This window comes from Alligator sinensis, unplaced genomic scaffold (genome assembly GCF_000455745.1).
Source record: "Alligator sinensis unplaced genomic scaffold, ASM45574v1 scaffold1253_1, whole genome shotgun sequence".
NCBI classification, from domain to species: domain Eukaryota; kingdom Metazoa; phylum Chordata; order Crocodylia; family Alligatoridae; genus Alligator; species Alligator sinensis.
In genome coordinates this window covers 448463-467952 of record NW_005842944.1, presented here as the reverse complement: position 1 = coordinate 467952, position 19490 = coordinate 448463, and the positions used below count along the sequence as shown (strand labels likewise).

At 40.4% G+C, this 19490-nt stretch overlaps 1 protein-coding gene across 9 annotated transcripts in view; it reads right to left on the bottom strand.

Annotated features, from left to right (window-relative positions):
* Positions 1-19490, bottom strand: part of FARP1 (FERM, ARH/RhoGEF and pleckstrin domain protein 1) — a 319651-nt gene that overhangs the window by 61639 nt on the left and 238522 nt on the right. For 8 of the 9 annotated variants that reach the window (XM_025192552.1, XM_025192553.1, XM_025192551.1 and 5 more), the window contains 7 exons: positions 17027-17141; positions 15314-15461; positions 12739-12834; positions 10511-10674; positions 8162-8230; positions 7245-7320; positions 4569-4809 (listed from right to left, as the gene is read on the bottom strand). In XM_025192552.1, coding sequence (XP_025048337.1) covers positions 4569-4809; positions 7245-7320; positions 8162-8230; positions 10511-10674; positions 12739-12834; positions 15314-15461; positions 17027-17141 — 909 coding nt within the window. The remainder of the gene's footprint in view (positions 1-4568; positions 4810-7244; positions 7321-8161; positions 8231-10510; positions 10675-12738; positions 12835-15313; positions 15462-17026; positions 17142-19490) is intronic. The other variant, XM_025192554.1, reaches the window with a different exon arrangement.

Sequence of the window (19490 nt, the reverse complement as noted above, 5' to 3'; positions counted from 1 at the left end):
TTCCCTCAAGGGTCCTTTATATACTTATCACACCAACAGATTGTCTGATTTTAAGTGAGAATGTTAACTTAGACACAGTTCTGTTGTTTGAATTCCTGGCAAATCCCCAGATATAAAACGTGTCTGATGGAAGGATTTGGCCCGCAGAATGTATTTAATTAAATGCTTGTCTAATGGTATAAAATGCACTTCAGTGGCAGAAGACTGACGCAGAATGATTTGTTTTAAATTAAGTGACTTCCTATGGAATTAATTAAAGCTATTTTTTCATAATAAAAGAATTCTTTGTATATGTATTTTTAAAACTAGATATATAGTACTGACCCTGCAAAAGCACCAGATAAAAGGAAACAATTGGAGATGAATGCTGTTTTCCAAGATCTTTGTTCTCTGGGAATAACTTTTAATGAAAAGGGGAAAGGGCAGGAGGGCGGGGGCCTGAGGACAGGATGGGTACATAAAACCCACAGATGTTTTATTAGCTACTGAGCTAGTTCTTAAGCTGCCAGACTTTTATTCTTTTTTTTACCCCATGATATAAAATATTAAGTCTATTACTCTTGCAGATATTTCAAAACAGCGAAAGTAGGCCATTAAGGTAGCATTTATGACCAAGTGAAATAATGTACTTATCATAAATATTACTTGTAAATAAAGCTATGGTTCTGTTGTGGCAGCCATAGAAAATGGAAATGGGTGTTTGTGCCTGAAAGCTAGCAAAGAACAATTTTTTCAACTATTTAGTTGGTCTAATAAAAGATATCACAACCGAAAGAAACTCAGTGACTTTCATGACGTACTGTCTCAGAGAAAAGAGCACATAAGGCCAAATAGATGTAGTTCAGTCAGGGAATTGGGGCATGACTCCTCCAAACTTCAGTAACCAGGGGGCACACCTTGCCAGTGGGGAAATGACCCTGATACAGTAACTGTTTAGCAGTGGTAAGGAAACAGAATGTATTCTTAGTAACTTTTGTAAAAATATTGTGCCGTACCCACCTCTCCCATAAATTTGACTAAAAAATTACCATGACAAAAATCTTATTTTGTAAGCTCTGATGTTTGTTAAACTTCAAACATCAACTGAAACATAACTACATGAATCTAACTGCAAACTAGCTACTTTTTTGTCAATGAGGAAACTGACTCCAGTTCCACCTTAGGAATTCATTACTTGATCCTTAAACTTACTGGCTACCAAAGCAACTGCCTTATTTATTTTTACTTTACAGTACAACATTATATTATCAGAAAACCAACAAGAAACTCATGCACATGCTATCCACTTCTAAACAGCCTTCTAAAATCGGTTTCATTTACCTACATTTAAATATTTAGAAGTTGAAGGCAGTCATTTTACAGATATTCTAAGTTCAAAATGCAGACGACCTTCTTTAAGAGAATGACATACAAGCAAGTTTCTCTCAGTACAAGCAGTCTCAAGTTTCTAGATTAAAATCTTCAACAACAGAGCAACAGGTATAAGCACTCCTTGTCATGAAGTCTTTATAACGTCACTGTTTAAAGAAATGCTTCAATGTCCTTTATGCTCAAAGCTAAGGTATCTATTTCACTGGAAAAAAAAATTTAAACCCCAAAGAATCTGGACAGGTAAAACTCCTTATATACATGAGGGTATACTGAACAGCAAAAAAAAGTGACATACAGAGCAAGAAAAATCTAAATTACTGTAAATTACTATCTATTAAAGTATCATTCAGAAAATGGACAGATGAAGCAGCTATACCAAATCAGAAGAAGGTGGGACTTCCTACTTTTATGAGTGCACATCAGCTGATCTGTTTTAACTCTCTCAGGTACCTGCTGTACTGGGCAGTAAGGGGAAAATCAAAACAGGCTTCAAATAGTTCATCTCCAACTGAAACAGCTGTTAAATCAAGGTGAGTTAGTTTTCATTTACTGTGGAAGAGGGTGGACACATGAAACAGTTAAAGGAGATCAGCCTGATGCACAAGAAGCACCCCTACCTTTTTAACTAGTATAGCCATTTCCTCTGGCTACACCTGGGGTCATATTCAAGACTTCTTAAAATACGTTTTGACCAAGGCATTAGAAAATGATACAAATGTTTCTTGTTTCCCTTGTTCAGATAAAAAAGGAAACCCTAATGAGTTTCTGAAAATTTAAAATGTTCTAGACTAAAAAAGTCCTGTAATTGGTTCATCTATATTTAAGTGAGTAGACGGATATTTGTCAACTGCACAGTTCAGCCAATGCTCCCAATGACACTAAATATTGAAATCAGTTCATTTTGGCAATTTCTTTCCTTTACAACAGCATTTAGTGGGAAGGCTAAGGCCATTGGTGGGGTGAAGGGCACCTCTTGTAGCATGGCTATAATTATGTCAGGACACCTTCTGCATAGTTAGCCTTTTTTCAGTACTCTCTTAAGTAAACTACTGGAATTATTTTCAGATAGGTTTTCAAATTCTATACATTTAACTTGTTGGACGAAAATGTTTACAGAATTACCCTCCCTTTTTCTGTACAAACATTAAAATACTACAGTATATACAATACAATGCTTCTGAAGGCAAGCAGTCCGGTAGGAGTCTGACTCCATGAAGATAAGGTTCTTGGTCCCTGTCAAAGACTGAAAAGTGGATGAGGTGGCACTATGAAAATCAACAACCCACCACAAAACAATTAGGTTCTGCTCAGGCAAACATTTTTTCCTGCTCAGAGAAAAAGATCCCTCAAAACTGTCATGCAATATTTATGAGAAAATAAGAAAAAAATGCAAACAACTGAAACAACAAATACATTTTTGTTAAATTCTATTAAAGAATGTAATTATTGCCTTTCAGACAAGGCCATACCCTTCTTAGCACAGATTTCATCTAAGCTTTTCACTTACACAATATCTTCAGCCTCTTCCTTTCATTCAGGAGGAGGACAGCTGAAGTCCAAGAATCAATAAACAATAATCTATTTAATCCTCTAGCTACAAAGCCAGTGCTGCAATAGTTCCAGTATATGACTATTTTGTCCGTTTAACTCATCAATTCAAATGTGTTATGAAGATGAGTAAAATAAAGTAATTCTTGATTAAAAAAAAGTTTCTTTCAGCTTATTCAAGCTGTCAACAAGACCCAGTCTTGAATACCAAGCTTCCTGCATTTGGCCTGAAGCTTAATTTCATCCTTAATGCTGCTAGGCACTGAAGAACTACTCTCCTTACACAGGAGAGGAGCAAAAAAAATAATTTGACTTGTATAAAAGAGCACAATATGCCTACTGTAATTTCATTTATATTTTTCAAAATGACTAGTAAATTGTCACAAAAACTACTACAACCACCTAAACGTGATTTGCTATAAATAACAGTCGTACCTATAAATTTTTTCCTAATCATAAGCTACTACACAAAGATAACCAAATCAATAATGATTCTTCTCCTGCTGTCCTTCAGAGAAGATAAATCTCTGGTTTAGGCTTCAATGCAACCTATTATTTTTACTGTACATCTTGCATCACAGTATACATGGTCAAAATCTAAAACTGGAATGGGGTCCCAGGCTCCTAACAGCTCAAGACATGCATACCATCCTCATCACTGAGACCGACAGACACATCCTCTTCCACCTCCTCATCCAACTGAAGGCTTCCAAGAGAGTACTTATTTCTAGGAATAGGAGAGGAGCTCAGCACAATGGGATTTCCAAACACAAGGGGATCAGTAAAAGGGTTCATTATTTCTGAGTCTGAATCACTAGATTCTGTTCCACTACTGGTGGAGCCCTCCATCATCTGGATGGCAGCCGTATGATCTATCATGCCACTAACATATAAAGATTGCATGATTGAACTCTGCTTTGACTGTCCAGTAGCTGACACACCGTTTGCCACGGTTTTGCCTTCTAAAGAGGTCATTTTAACCAGCTCACCTTTATAATATCTCTCTGACCTGTACTCCTGATCTGGTGTTAAGGACATCTGGCTCAGGATAAATGGGTCTGTTTCTGATTTATTATGAACAGTGTGGATTTTTTGATAGTGAGGCCTTTGCAAGCCTGGAGAACATCTATTATATCCTTGGCAGTTACAAGCATGACTATGCTCCTTCCCCTCCTCACTCCTCACCCTTCTGTCATGCCCATTTTCTGAGCCATAGCCCTGATAGCCAGTTCTATTCAAACTCATGTTAGGACTAGACCCCTTGCTACTGGGAGGCAGTGGAGTGGCCAATGGGCTACGACTATCCGGACCCTTGAACAATTCATCAACCAGTGAGCTGTGTCTTGGCATTTTGGGGCTTCCACCAAGATAGAAGGACATATTAGCTGGGTTATCATGAACATACTCTTCAAGGATATTTTGGGAAGTCTTTATAGAGGTGGAGGAATCCCTATACCTAGTCCTATTACGATTTTCAGCTCTATAGAGAATATAGGCACCGCTGGTCAAATCACCCTCATAGTTGTCATTTGTTTGGGAATGTGACTGGGTTATTTGTCCTCTCAGAAGGTCATACTCGCTATCTACATCACTGCAGTCAATGAAAGGAATGGAAGTGCTGCTTCCACGAGCAGCCCTGGATGCTGGACCTGTGCTTGGTTGCTGCGACTGAGTTCTATTCTGCTGTGTCCTATCCTTAACGATCTCCTCTTCTTCCTCCATTGTTGCCATCACCACTCCATCCACCCTTCTGCCTTCCTTAGGACTCTTCCTCAAGGATGGGCTTCTGCGCTGCTCAGCATCTTCTGCTGACACTTTTAGTTCCTTCCCTTGCTGGCAGCTCTGCACTGCTGGGGCATCAGCATCATCTCCAAATGTAAAGCTAGAGCTCTGGAAAGAAAAAGGGGAAAGGATATAGAGAAAGGAGGGGGGTTGGTCAGAAAGGAGTGTGTGGGGAGAAAAACCAGTGATTGCTTCTGGCAGAACACCAGAATCCTGTCCTAGGCCTTGGAGCAGCCACATCATATTCTCTTGACAGCAAGAGCTGTTAACATATGCTTTAATAAATATGGAAGTCTCTGATCTTGAAGAGCAGATGATGGGCTGAAAGGGACTTGAGCTAAGCACAGGGAAAAGAGAGGAAATACATGGTGACAACTTACAAAACTGCCTGCATGTTTAGGAGGACATAATGGCACAGGGGAATGACCAGGAGTGTAAATAGACCAACAGACCCATGTGCCCCATGGAGAAGCCAGAGTGACAAACAGAATGGAATATCAATTATGGTAAATTCTCTGTATCCTATTTGCATACATGAAAAGAGTCTCAGAGGGATGTTTTGGGCAATCCAGCATTCACTTGATGGAACTGTACTTTCAATTAGTTGCAGGATTGCTTCTCTCTAAGCAAAGAGCATGTGTCAAGTACTTTGCCCCCTCTACCTGAACTGGTCTTAGAAATGTGAACCTTTATTTTGAATGAAACACAAATTGTAGCATGATTTCACTGAGGCACTTTGCAGCAAGAATATGGTGCTAGAGAAAAATTTTAAACTGAAGGGAGCTCTGGTGGAATTTTTTGGGCCACTTAAAATATATTATCCAGGTAGAATCACAGAAAATTAGGGTTGGAAAGGACCTCAGGAGGTCATCTAATTCAACCCCCTACTCAAAGCACGATCATCCCCAACTGGGTAATTCCAGCCAGGGCTTTGTGGAGCTGGGCCTTAAAACCCTCCAAGGATAGAAATTCCACCACCCCTTTAGGTAATCCGTTCCAGTGCTTCACCTAGTGAAACAGCTTTTCCTGATACTCAACCTAAACTTCCCTTCCTGCAACTTGAGATAATTGCTCCTTGTTCTGTCATCTGCCACCACTGAGAACAGTCTAGCTTCATTCTTTTTGGAACCCCCCTTCAGGTCATTAAAGGCTGCTATTAAATCCCACTTCAGTCTTCTCTGCTGCAGACTAAATAAGCCCAGTTCCCTCAGCCTGTCCTCATAAGTCATGTCCCTCAGCCCCCTCACCATTTTTGTTGCCATCTGCTGGACTCTCTCCAATTTGTCTACATTCTTTCTGTAGTGGGGGACCCAAAACTGGGCACCACAGCTGAGAGATGCTCAACCTTTAGCCCACAGGCCAAATCCAGCCAGTGGAGCCATGGCACTCAGCCTGTGGGACTCCCCATGGGTTGAGAAATTTGGCAGTGGGGAGCAGTGGCAATTAATATGGCCTCCCCTGCTGCCAAATTTCTAAGCCTCGCTTGGCAGGTCAGAACCAGGCTATGCTCCCTCCCCCTGCATGGACGTGTCAGGCCAGCCCACGACCCCTCCTCCCAACCTCCCAACATGGCCAGATCAGGGCTGGGCCACACCCCCTTCCTCCTGCACAGCTGGTTTGGGCTGGGCCATGCCCCCATCCATCTGCATGGCTAGATCAGGGCTGAGCCGTGCCCTTTCTCCTGTGCAGCTGGCTCAGGGTCAAGTCAAACCCCCACCCCCCATGCAGCGTGATTGGGGCTGGGTCATGCTGCGCCTCCCCTCAACCCTCCATGGGACTGGACTCCCGTCTCCCACATGGCTGGATCGGGGCTGAGCTGCCTCCTGCCTCCCTCCATATGGCTGGATGGGCATTACTGGTGAGATCTGTTCCATGTATGGATGAAGCACTGCCCATCTGGCCTGCTGGGCAAAAAGGTTGAGCACCACTAACGTAGATCAAACCCATCATTTTTGCTTTGAATAGCAGCTGTTTATCATCAACATAGACGGGACCAAAGCTTGTTATCTGCCAAAGAGAACGATTTAAGAGTTTTTAACTAGATTTACCCTAAGGAAATTTGTTTCTTCCTTTCCTGTCAACACAACAAAACATCTTGTCATGAATACCTGAAACTCCTCTAACAGCTATCTCTGAAAAACTTCTCCTTTTAGTCAGCTGCAACCTGGAAACCTGCCAATGGCAACAGCACATTGTGCCAGCAGTTCTCAAGTGTTTATGGAACTGTACCGTTTACCAGATGAAGAGCTCCATGGCACCCCTTCTATTCATTCACGAGCACTGTGACCCAACAGGGAGATGAAGTTGCTCCCAAAAGCAGTATTGCAGATCTTTTTTCCACACTGTGGGTTAGTGCACTGAATGCTAAATGAGCAAGTTAGAATTTGGAATCCCTGTACTAAGGGTTTCCTAATAATCTTTAACATAGGTTCTATATAAAAGAAAAGGTATGTCCCTGTAATACTGAATCATTAATTAGAGGAGGGCAACCTAAGGGGAAAGGCTTAAAATGCATCTCATGGGATTTCATCTGTATCACTGACTTGTTTTGGCACCTCTGAATGCTGTTCTGAAGGCTGGGCAGTCAGGCTCCTGATGGAACGAATCTTGCTGTGTTTCCTGGGAGAAATCACATTAAGAAGTTAAAGCCATGTAAAGCTTTTCATAAATAACCAAGCGCAGACACTTCCGCAGTAACAAAATCTCCAAATGGCAGCTTTCATAAATGCTTGCCCTGAAATGGGTTCATGATCCTTCTTTTTGTACAAGGGAAATAAAGTGTGTTACATAAATACCAGTAAAGAGCAGATAGAGCTCTGAGGCAGATATCTTCCATTACCAGAACTTGAGTCATAGCCGAAGCTGTGGCCAGGCTCATCTTGCATTTCAACTGTGACTTTAAACTCACCATGACCAAGCTGAGATGACAGACAGAACTGTCACTAGTAAGTTAGAAATCTTCCTTTGAGCATTACCAATGAACAAATGCTTGGCTAGGTTTGCCTCAATATTACTCAACCACTTTATTCTCAGGCTTACGTTCTTATTAAAAGAGAACCCATTCCTATTTTTGGAGACTAATGGTGTGCTTCACCAAAGGAGATGAAAATCAGCATGCAACGGGGGAAGTCCCCTTGCCACAGGATAAGAAACATGGAAAAATATCCAACCCATTAACAGACTTACAAGTACAGAGCAACTACAACAGTTGGACTAGGTTTCACAGGGCTGGCTGTTAAACCCCAGTTTAATTAAGGGTAACCTTGGGGTTGCTTTAACTTATACAGATGGCAGTGGCTCCTAAAGGAATATTATGGCAGCAATGACTTGTTAAAACAGCCCAAAGGGACTTTGGCTGGGCCAGCATCAGGGTCCCCCTGTCTTCCCAGCCTGGATTATTATTCTCAAATTCAAAGGCATTTAAAACATTGATTACATCACTTTGACTATCTCTCCTCACCTTTCAAACTGCACTTTCTTGTGTCCTGCTTCTTTAACATAGTCAAGAACCTGCTTCTGAGTCCGGCCACTGGAACAGAACCACAGTTAAGCTGTTAAACCCCCAATATTGTGTTTGCTAATGTTTAATATAATGTGCCAGCTTTTGTTCCAAATGTATACATACTCAACAGAGTGCTTACAGTCTGCATACAGTCAGTGCAATCTGTAGTAGCATTCTACCACCCACCTACTATATTCCATGGACTAGCACTCAGCAAATAAATATTTTTAATTGAAAGAATGCAATGAATAGTATTGTCTATCCATGGATAAAATGTCACTCGCATCTTTTTACCATGAAGATGCCTTTCTAGAGTAGTTCAATGCTTACGTTTAACAATGTACCCTTCATACTGAATTATGTTACTAAAAGGTTACCCAAAGGCAGAGAGAGAAATTTCAACTTTCCTCTTGCAAATAAAACATGGCAGGATGCCTTCTGAGGGTTAAATTGCAGTATTACCTCAATAAAATGGTGTCAATAAACATTGGTAATGAGGACTGAAGGGAAAACAGTTGAAATATATGTCAACATTCAATTTTTGGTCTTAAAGACATTAACCTACAGGTACAAACACATTTGGTAAGAATTCAGTCTGGGAGTAACTTCAGGTCTTCCTTCTATGTTCCATGAAAAAATTACTAATGTCAGTCACTTATATTGTGCAAGGATAGAAACACCAGAGGAAAAGGAAAGCAATAAGAATTTGCTCCCAAACAGAAATGTCTATCCTATGTCTGGAGAACGCTCAGTAGGAAATAAAAGCCTCCATAACTGGTATGAGCTATAAACTGGCCAGCTGAGGCAAGGTTGGTCTCTTTCCTGGAATGCTCTCAGCAGACATCAGAGTGAGAGACATGGAAAACAGGAGAGCTCACCCATGCTGAATGTACTTGTATTTTTCCCATTCACTTTTGTAAATCCAATAGTTTATGCAGATGTGTACCTACTCATAGAGATGGTCCTTCCACCTCAACTTCTCTACTGTTCAGACAAGAGAGAGTTGGAACAGATTGAAGAGGACATGATTTTATACTTGTATAAGGCATATCTAATTTTGCCCTTGCTTTGAAGAAGACCTAACAAAATGCAGATCGTAGGAAATCAGAACTAAATCAGAACATGGTTGGCGACACATTGGCTTTACTAATATCAAGTCCATGTCTAAACTTGAAAAGGGTGGCCAGCAGAGCTATACTGATAACTCTTCCTAGTGTAGATACAGATTATTCTTGCAAGGAGTGCTTTGTTGGCAGATCGTATACCAGTTTTCTAAACAAAATACTCTGTATTGGCAAAAGGACTTTTTTGGCAATAAAGCTGCATCTATATGAGGACTTTTGCCAGCATAAAAAACAGAAAGTCACAACCATAACCAATATTACTATGCAAGTTGGCTTCACACACAGGTGGTTCACTGGGCTAATGGTTTTATGTCCACTAAGTGAGGCGGACTGAAAAACTACAGCTGGTATTAGCAGTGAACTGACAAGGATGTCTATTTCAAAACTGGTATTAGCAAGAAAACTGATGAGACCATCAGATTCTGGAAAAATAGCAGGTGTACTTTAGATGGTGCAAGTGATGTCTTTTTGTTGAAACCTTAAGGGATGGCAAATAGCTAGCAAAATTCACCCAATAAAAGTGGTTGCCTGCATTAGCTGCAGGCATTTTAAGTAGTGATGATGACTGTACAAACAAAAGTCTTAAGTGGACACCTGGCCTAAGGGGAAACTCCTGTCCCTTTTAACCACAGTCTCCACCTTCTCACTGGAATCAAGGTTTCTGCTGAATAGGGGTGAATTTGTTAGGCTTCAGGGAAACCATGCAAGGAAAACCTGAAAATCTTGTGTGCTGTAGAACAAGGCTTATTCCTTGGGAGCTCAAGGGACACTATTAAGAAGGCAGAGAAGTAAATAGCAGTACTGTTGGTGGGGTCTGTCCAGTGCACAGATTGTCTGTTGAGTGAAACAAATACACTGGACTATATTAACTTGTCACTTTCCCATACACCCTTGAACAGTTAACATTGCATAAGCTACTATATATAAGGCATTTAGGATTTTATTCCATAGCCTTGTTCATGCTACTCTAGTGGGACAGAAGACAGGATCTAGATCCGCCTTATAAACCAAATAAATGAGAGATGCATAAGCTTCCATGGTTGGACAGGTAGTTTAGACATTATAGTGCCACAGTCTGCAGTGTGGAGGAGGAAAGAAACATTAATTAGGTGAGATTAGAATAAGGACCATGTGATATGATTTGAATGGCAGCAGGGGACAGATAAGAAAAATCAAGTCTTACCTGAACCTAAATGATGAACCTCTAGAAAAGAGAACAGGTTTAGGCTTTGGTTTGGGCTCCTCAAAAAGTCTGAAAAAGGCATGATGTTCTACACAGATCTTCCAGAAAGACTTGCAGAAGTCCCGACTAGCCATCAGAAACTCCAAGGTGTCCTGGAATGAACTCTTCAAGAGAAGAGAGCATGAACAACTGAGTGAGTTAATGTGGGAGAAATACACACTGTATTTACACACTGATGGACCAGAAGTTATGTTGCAAATTGTCCTTGCTTATTGAGTCCATCCTCCCATCTTGAAAACTCTCCACACACTCTTCACAGGACTATAACATAACAACTGCCTAAATTTTCTCTCGCTGCCTCATAGATTCATAGATGTTAGGGTCAGAAGGGACCTCAATAGATCATCGAGTCCGACCCCCTGCATAAGCAGGAAAGTGTGCTGGGTCTAGATGACCCCAGCTAGATGCCTATCTAACCTCCTCTTGAAGACCCCCCAGGGTAGGGGAGAGCACCACCTCCCTTGGGAGCCCGTTCCAGACCTTGGCCACACTAACTGTGAAGAAGTTCTTCCTAATGTCCAATCTAAATCTGCTCTCTGCTAGCTTGTGGCCATTATTTCTTGTAACCCCCGGGGGCGCCTTATGAATAAATACTCACCAATTCCCTTCTGTGCCCCCGTGATGAACTTATAGGCAGCCACAAGGTCGCCTCTCAACCTTCTCTTGCAGAGGCTGAATAGATCCAGTTTCTCTAGTCTCACCTCGTAAGGCTTGGTCTGTAGGCCCTTAACCATACGAGTGGCCCTTCTCTGGACCCTCTCCAGGTTATCCGCATCCCTCTTGAAGTGCGGTGCCCAGAATTGCACGCAGTACTCCAACTGCGGTCTGACCAGCGCCCGATAGAGGGGAAGTATCACCTCCTTGGACCTATTCTTCATGCATCTGCTGATGCACGATAAAGTGCCATTGGCTTTTTTGATGGCTTCGTCACACTGCCGACTCATGTTCATCTTGGAGTCCACTAGGACTCCAAGATCCCTTTCCACTTCCGTGCCACCCAGCAGGTCATTCCCTAGGCTGTAGGTGTGCTGGACATTTTTCCTCCCTAGGTGCAGCACTTTGCATTTCTCCTTGTTGAACTGCATTCTGTTGTTTTCTGCCCACTTGTCCAACCTGTCCAGATCTGCTTGCAGCTGTTCCCTGCCCTCCGGCGTGTCCACATCATGTATCATAGCTAAGGCAAGGCTCCTCAAATTATTCGTAAAATGCTGTTTATATTAAGTCAGAATATTCCAATTTATTCCCAATTTATATTTCTCTCTTCATTCCAATTGATATTTATACCTGCTGACATTTCACCTTTCTACAGCATCCAGCCAGGAAGAAACAAATGGATTTCACAAAACAGCATCATCATTCATATTTTTTTGAAGCACAGCATATGACTAAGACATACAAACATGATTTGTAGTGACTTTTCTGAAATATTGTTTAATGGGAATATCTTGTAAAAAGTCCTTCAAGTAGATTAACACATCTTTCCTCCTTTGCCAAGAAGCCTTTAATAATTTCTGCTTCCCTACTCCTGCACCCTATACCAAAACCTTGAGTTTGATCCAATATCAGCTTCAGAACATTTGTTTAGTGCTGTATTCCAGGAGAAGTGGTATGATGTATTCTCAGAACTGAGAGACCCATCACTCATTAACTCCAGAATGGGAGAATCTGCTGAACTGAAGATTCTTCCCCTCTTGCAGGCAGGCAAAGACATCTATCCCTATTCTAGGGCCACCGAACATCACAGTTGTGTATCATAGTAGTAGTGCATTGCCCCCACAGTTTAACTTAACGTTAATAATTCAAAGTGGGCACAAAACTGACAACCCCAGCTTTAAAAGGAAGCTGTGTATCATGTTTTTAGCACTGGCTTTTAGATCAGTATGTTAAGTAAATTTGGCATCAGATAAAATCTTTGCCCATTTGTTAATCTTGTTCAAGGCTTTTCAGTTCTTATGTCCTCTGTTGAGGCTGCCCATGACAGATGCCAGTTTTAATGCTAACATGACGGAACAAGTTATAAAAGCACTAGCACCAAGGTGAATGAATGCAAGCAATTATTACAAAATGTCTACTTATGAGCCAAGAAACTAAACCTCATATTTTACTCGCGTGTAGCAATTCACCAAAGAACCCATCCCAGCATTCCTTCAATCCTACCAAGGACTTACATTCACATCAGGCCGCAGTTTGATAAGAAAACGCTTTCTCTTGAAGCTGAGCTTCCGAACCTTGGCCCAGTTGAAGGCATTGATCTTGGTGTGACCCTGAAGAGAAGTGCAATCATGTTGCAGATTAAAAGAAGAGTCTGCCTATTGCAGAAAATAACCAGAAGACAAACCTAACAGTTAAGGAAAGCCCTCTATATGTTCTATATTTAAAATGTAGTTCATTTGCAATTGTGATATTACTAATCATTTAGACACCAACCCTGCAAACACATATACACATTCCTAACTATAAGCACATAAGTTACGGTCACCAAAGTCAAGTATTAAAGTTAAAGGCACACAAGTTTATGGGGCTTGGATGCTTTTTACTGTGGAAGTGACAAGAAACAACCATACTAGGGACTGCACAAATGCAGATAAAATAGTCCCTACCCAGATGTTATAATATAATCTTAAGTGTTTTTTTAATTTTTTTTACAAATATCTTTCCAGCTCCCTCCCTTTTTATCTGATGAGAAAAATCAATACCCCTTTAAAAACCTTTTCTTTCTAGGAAAAAAAACCTTAAGCATACAGTCTCAGCATTAATCCTTTCTCCAAGTAAAAGATATAAAAGGAAACTACTTGACAGTGTTTATTTGAAGAGCTCAGGAGCAACGCAGCAAGTCCAAGAAAGAGACTCCTGTTAAGAAAACACTTTCTGAATATTAATTAGGGTCTCACAGATTAGCAAGCAACAGACTCCCTCAATTAAATGATGCCAAAAGTGAAAGAAGATTTAAAATATTAGTCATTTCAATTTACTAATGAAGAATTCATGAATGTGCCTATAACCCAGTTTAGGAGTTGCCAAAAGCTGCTTCTATTGGAGTCCTAATTAATTATACAAACCCAGACTGCTCTGCAGTTCCTACTTCAGACACAGCTACAAATATTGATACATTGTGATGATTTTTGTTAGATCAGCCTGGCTCTCTCTGTCTTTCATAATTACCTCTGTTAGAAAATTCAATGGCACAGCCAAGGGCTTCTAAATACTTTATAGACATCCATAAGTCAACTTTGATGTGTTTTATGCATGAAACTTTATCATCTCTTTTTTATTTTCAAATCTCATTTTTCTCAATTACAGCCTCTGTCCTGTAAAGACAACTGCCTGCCCAAACTCTTATGCCTACATAGAGGCAATGGACTACAACAAGTCAGGTGACTCCAATGGCATCTCCCTCCCAGTGAAGTTGTACATAAGCTCAGTAATAAGCGCTGTAGCCAATAGAAGCTGAGAGTTCTCAGTGCCTTGCAGCATCAACCTCCCTGGCTTCGAACTGGCAACTAGATCTGCTTGGATGGATCCTACCACCTGGCGAGAACCAGTGAAGGCAGTAATGTTTTGCATAGATGCTGGGCATAGGATCAGGGCCTTGTTCTGAAAACTTCCTACTCCTTTAAAATATAACCCAGGAAGATGGGGAGGGAAGGGGTATGCAATTACTTCAACATACATGAATTTTTAACGACTTTCCTCCAGTTTTTGTTTTAAGATGTGCTTTTAGTTGTATGGGTTTACATGTAGGCCATTTTCACTTGTGGGAGTTTCTGGTGGAATTAATTTTTCACTTCCAAACCAAGTCTATTGGAAAGCTGAATCAAAGCTTGCTTAGGGCTGGTAGGTGGAAATTTTTTTTTTTTTAAGTAAAATTTTTTTTTTTTTAAATCAGAGTGAACTTTTAATGCAAAATCTTTTCAGCAATTGAAAACAGAAATGTTAAAGCAGAGTACGCAGAGGCAGGGTCAGACATTTTGGGCAGTGTGTAAGCAAACCTAACTCTTTCTGTAATGAGACCAAGGTAAACCAGCTGATTATCTGGCCCTTTGTGATCATTACAGAGCTTGGTTTATTAATCACCTCATGGGAGGCTGATGGAGGAAAGTCAGGAATGAAAGCTGAATATGAAGTTTCAGTAAATGCATTTTTAAACCCAACTTGCATGGAAGCAAGGGTTGGGGGTGCCGAGGGGAGAGAAAAACCTTTTTACTGAGAGGAGGATTGCTGGATTGGACAAAGGGAGAATGAAGAGCCTGTTGAGGAGCAATCACAGTTGGCTCTAGGTTTTGCGAAGCCTTATAGGAAGCAATACTATGGGAGAGTTCCATCCTCTTCTCCTCACCTATTCCTGAATCTCTTCCTCCCCACCTCCACCTGTACACACTCAATACTCTCACTCCTAGTTCATGCTTGCCTGATCCATGCCTTGTTTCTCATTTGGGGTGGCCTGTTTCCTCAGCTATATGGATCAGGGTAGTGAGGACTTATAGACCCTATGGAACTTTTAAGATGTAGGTGAAATCTTATGCAACTGTCTATGCCTAATACCAGCCCTGGACACTAATTTGGAGATGCCCTGACATTTTAATGGCTCTCAATTCCTTTTAGCTTTCATCTGCCATAAAGATAGTTGGAAACGACTCAGCTGGACACATTTCCTATATAGGCAACACCTTAATCACCATGAACATAATAGGTGTTTCAGCAGGTCTAATGTAAAGACTGAAGCCATGATCAGAGTGGCCTAACCTGAAACACCAGAATGCCTGTGTTGGCAACTGCCAGGTTGATCTTTGTTCCTTCCCTGTCCTTTGCTGGATGCAATCGAATTCCATACATCTCCAGCCGACGGGCAATCTCTAGCAACTGGAAATCTGATTCTGCTGGTGTCTGTCCCCTGCAGAAACAAAAGCCAAGAAACCTAATCCTTATTAATTTGTGATCAAGGGACCAAAAAAACATTTTATTGGATAGTACCCATCTGCCCCTTTCATTCTACCTAACTTCCAGCAACTACAACAATAGGTCTAGCATCAGGTATAGTAGTCAAAAAAGCAAGATTTCTTAAAAGGAACTCTTAGTGCCTCAATTTTTGCATGCCCAACTTTAGATACTGTAAAGGATTTTGACTTTTTAAAAAATGCTGAGCCTTCTTAAAACAAGACAGATTTGGAAGAGCTTCAGTATGAGAAACAGTTCCTCCTGGAACTATTTAGCACATCTGCAGTTGAACAGGCAGATCTCAGATTGGCCTCCTCAGTCATCCACAGACTCACAAATTACTTCCTATTTGCTGGAAAACTGTCATCCTCATATCGAGAGACTACCAACGACCAATACAAAACCAATTTCCACTTAAAATACAAGTAAGCATACGTGGAGAAGTCTGGGCATCAGAATTTTAGCAATCATACCCCTGCTTGGTTTTTTTTAAGATAAAGAACATACTATAAATAAAAATGTTTCAGTTTTAATCAAACACTCTTGTTGGTGAACTCAGAAGCCAGCCAACCAGAGTATATGACCTCAAAACCACAGAGAGACTTATATACCTCAGCCAAAAGAATTGTAACCTTCAAACATTACAGTGTGAAAAGACACAGACGTTATTGTGTACACAAGTCAGTTTTGCTATTTGCTTGTCCATATCTTCAACCGTTACGTTTTAATTCTGTATAATTTATATGAACATGACCATAGATCGTATTGCGAAAAGGATTCATAAAAATGAAAGATGATGGGAATAGTATAGCATATAACTGATTGAGAAGAAAAAATGTGGAAAGGGGTAAACAAAACACAGAGGACACTAATGTAAATTAATGTACATTTTTGGGTCCCATAAACATTCATTTCTTCATTATTAAATCATGCAGCAGTCCTGGTTGAGGTAACTGCTCATATAAAAAACAAAGTCATGACAACTACCCAGACTGCTTAGTTCAAATGCAGCGATGTCCGTTTTGAACTGCGTGAAAAGCAGAAATGTGTGTCCTTCAGTCTTTACGGGTTCCTTCCAAACCAAACCAAACCAAACCCTTACTTCAATTCCTAATAAGATTTTATATTCTATTTGCAGAATCTCTCAGAGTTCCCCTCAAGATTCTAAATGAAGCCCTCTCCTCCTGGAAGGTGAAAAGGCTGTAATTCCATGTCCTTGAAATCAATGAGATTATTGACAACCACCTACATGACAAGGGTCATCATTTGTAATCATATCTGTATATATTAAATCAGCAGTGGAGTGTTTTGTATAAGTCAGGCTCTGAAAATAAGTGAATGCTTGAATGAAAAATCAGACCTGACTGATACTCCTGTACGTTGATAGTACAAATAAAAAAGGAAGCTAAGGAAAAATTCATAGGCCTGTAAGTCATCTATAGATAAAGCCTATTATAAATTTACAGCTAGAATTACACTGGATGCAAAGGAAGCCAACAAGAAAAAAAAGCTGGGACTTACATATGATTCAGGTGGAATTCCATAATTTTGTCTTCTAGTGCTTCTTGCTGAGGTATATACTTGTTCTTTGCTAAGTGTTCACGATCTATGGTTTCATCGAAATCCCCAATCTCAGCTAGAGAGAATGCAGGGGAGGGGGAGGCAGAGGAAATCAAAAGATATATAGTCGGATAAACCAAAAGAAAGATAACTAGAAACATGGCAGAGAAATAAAAATACATTTGTTCAAAACCTCAGCATGAGTTTTTATAAGGCATGTTTTTTAAGTCATTTTCCAGATACGCCTTTCTTGTCTTCTTTATGAGTAAGTGGAACAGTGAGAGGTGGCTCAGTAGGTAGAATATACACTTGCACAGATGAAATATTCACAAAGCTATGTTGGCTTGGGTATAAATCAGAGGCTGGCATGTAAGATAGACCACCACCTTGGTGAACATTTTGGTGGAATAGATCCATTTTGTTGCTTTCACTGTGGCACTCAATACAATTTCATTTGCTCCAGAACAATGATCTCTCCAGAACTCCATTTTAAAGCCCCTTCCAATTATGCACTATGGCAGGGTTGTCCAACTGCTAAGCCCCTGGGGGAGGGGGCGCGTGCTGTGGGTGCTACACACCATACAGGCTGTATCAGGCAAGGCATGGGCCACTGAGCAACCTGCCCAGTGAATGTTCCTCTACCCCGCTTGCTACATGGCTATACTCACACAGGCACTCCCTCCACTGCTGTACCACATGAGCACAACCCCTCTCCATGCACAGCCCTGGATTCACCCTCAGCTCTCCATGTACTGGTCTAACCCCTGGATGGAGGCAAGAAGCAACAGCTGGAGGAGAAAGAGGGAACCCAGAGACTGTCTGCTGTTGCAGCTTGAGCAATAGGGGAGTGGTGGCTCAGCAAGGAGCCTGAGGGCCACAACTTCAACTCTCACAGGTAACACATAGCCCATGCCAAGGGCTGTAAGTTGGACAGCCCTGCATTATGGCAAATTTTAAAAATAATTGTTTTAATTCTTTGATTAAATACAGTCATACAGCGCATCCTGCACAATTATGAAGCTTTATCCCTGATGGACTGTAAAATAAGAAAGACACGTGTGATGCTTCTTTCCCTGCCTTTCTAATGCATTCCTGTGAACTGAGTTTAATAATTTTCCCAAATAAAGTTGCTGCCATTTGCTACACTTGTTTCAGTAATAATAAGCATGAAAGCTTGCTAAATAACATACCTTCCAGCCCTGTCATATTACCACATTAAGTGGGACGCCACTTTGCTTTTTCTTTTTGAAATCTACTTATGGGAATCAGACAAAATATTTAATAGCATAATGCTTCTTTCTTTATTGTAACTTACTGACAAGTTTCTGAAGGCACTGCTATTGGTTACTTCATTAAATTATATCCCCCCAGCCCATTCTGGTCCCAATGTTCTAGGAAGAACAATACTTTGAAGGCTGTAATTGTTCTGTCCAGCCCGTGTGAATGAGCACTGACAGACCCCAGTTCCCACACTTGATTTTTTATCAATGCACTAAATTAAAATCCAGAGAACATGTGCAAACAATTAATACATTCTACAGCTTTCTTAAATCATACACTTTCTTGATACTTCCAGAGCTCAGAAGTGAAAAGAATTAATAAATTAAAATATTATTTTTCACCCATGAGCTTCAATGCCCTTTCTGCATAGTTTTCCTCAGTTCCTATTTGCTCAATTTCAAGAGACCCAAAGTATTGCTGCCTTACTATTGTATCACTGACTTCTATCACGTTCACTATATCTGCCTTTTCTAAATTGATTTCAAAATTGTCCTCTTGGCATTAAAATTGTTGTCTCCTAACTCGTGCTCACCTTCATAAGCTGTTTTTTAATATGTGAGCTAATGTCATAGCAACTCATTTGCTGCTGTCATGTTTTTATATTAAGAGCAGGCTGTAACATCAGTATAACCCACAGATTTACCCACTCAGAAAAAGATTATTGAAAACAGGCAGCCACCATGCAAAGACCTATTCTGCACAACAGCTGGAGGAATACAGTAATCTTCTGCTTCCTTACCTCTTCCCAATTTTATATCATCATTATCACCACCTGTTTAATTTTATTTATTATTCTAAAAATGCATAAAATAATTTCTTAGCCACCAAGTAACAGACTAGTGAAACTCAAATACAACAAGGATCATAACAGATGAAATCCAGCTCTAAATACTGTTAAGGCAAAATTCTGAGAAATATTTTAAGAGCTGTACAATATTTTTAATAAGAAAACCTATCACTTTTGGGCCCACTTAGTGGGCTCTAGCAAAACAGGTTTGGAGCCAAATTTTCCTCTTATGCTTGCAAGAGGAAAAAGTCATGCAGGTTTTTAATTAATTGTACAAGGGAACAGACAATATTAAACTGTAGTTCATTTTAAAAAATATTTAAGTATAACTATAGCAGATTTTTATACAGAATACTA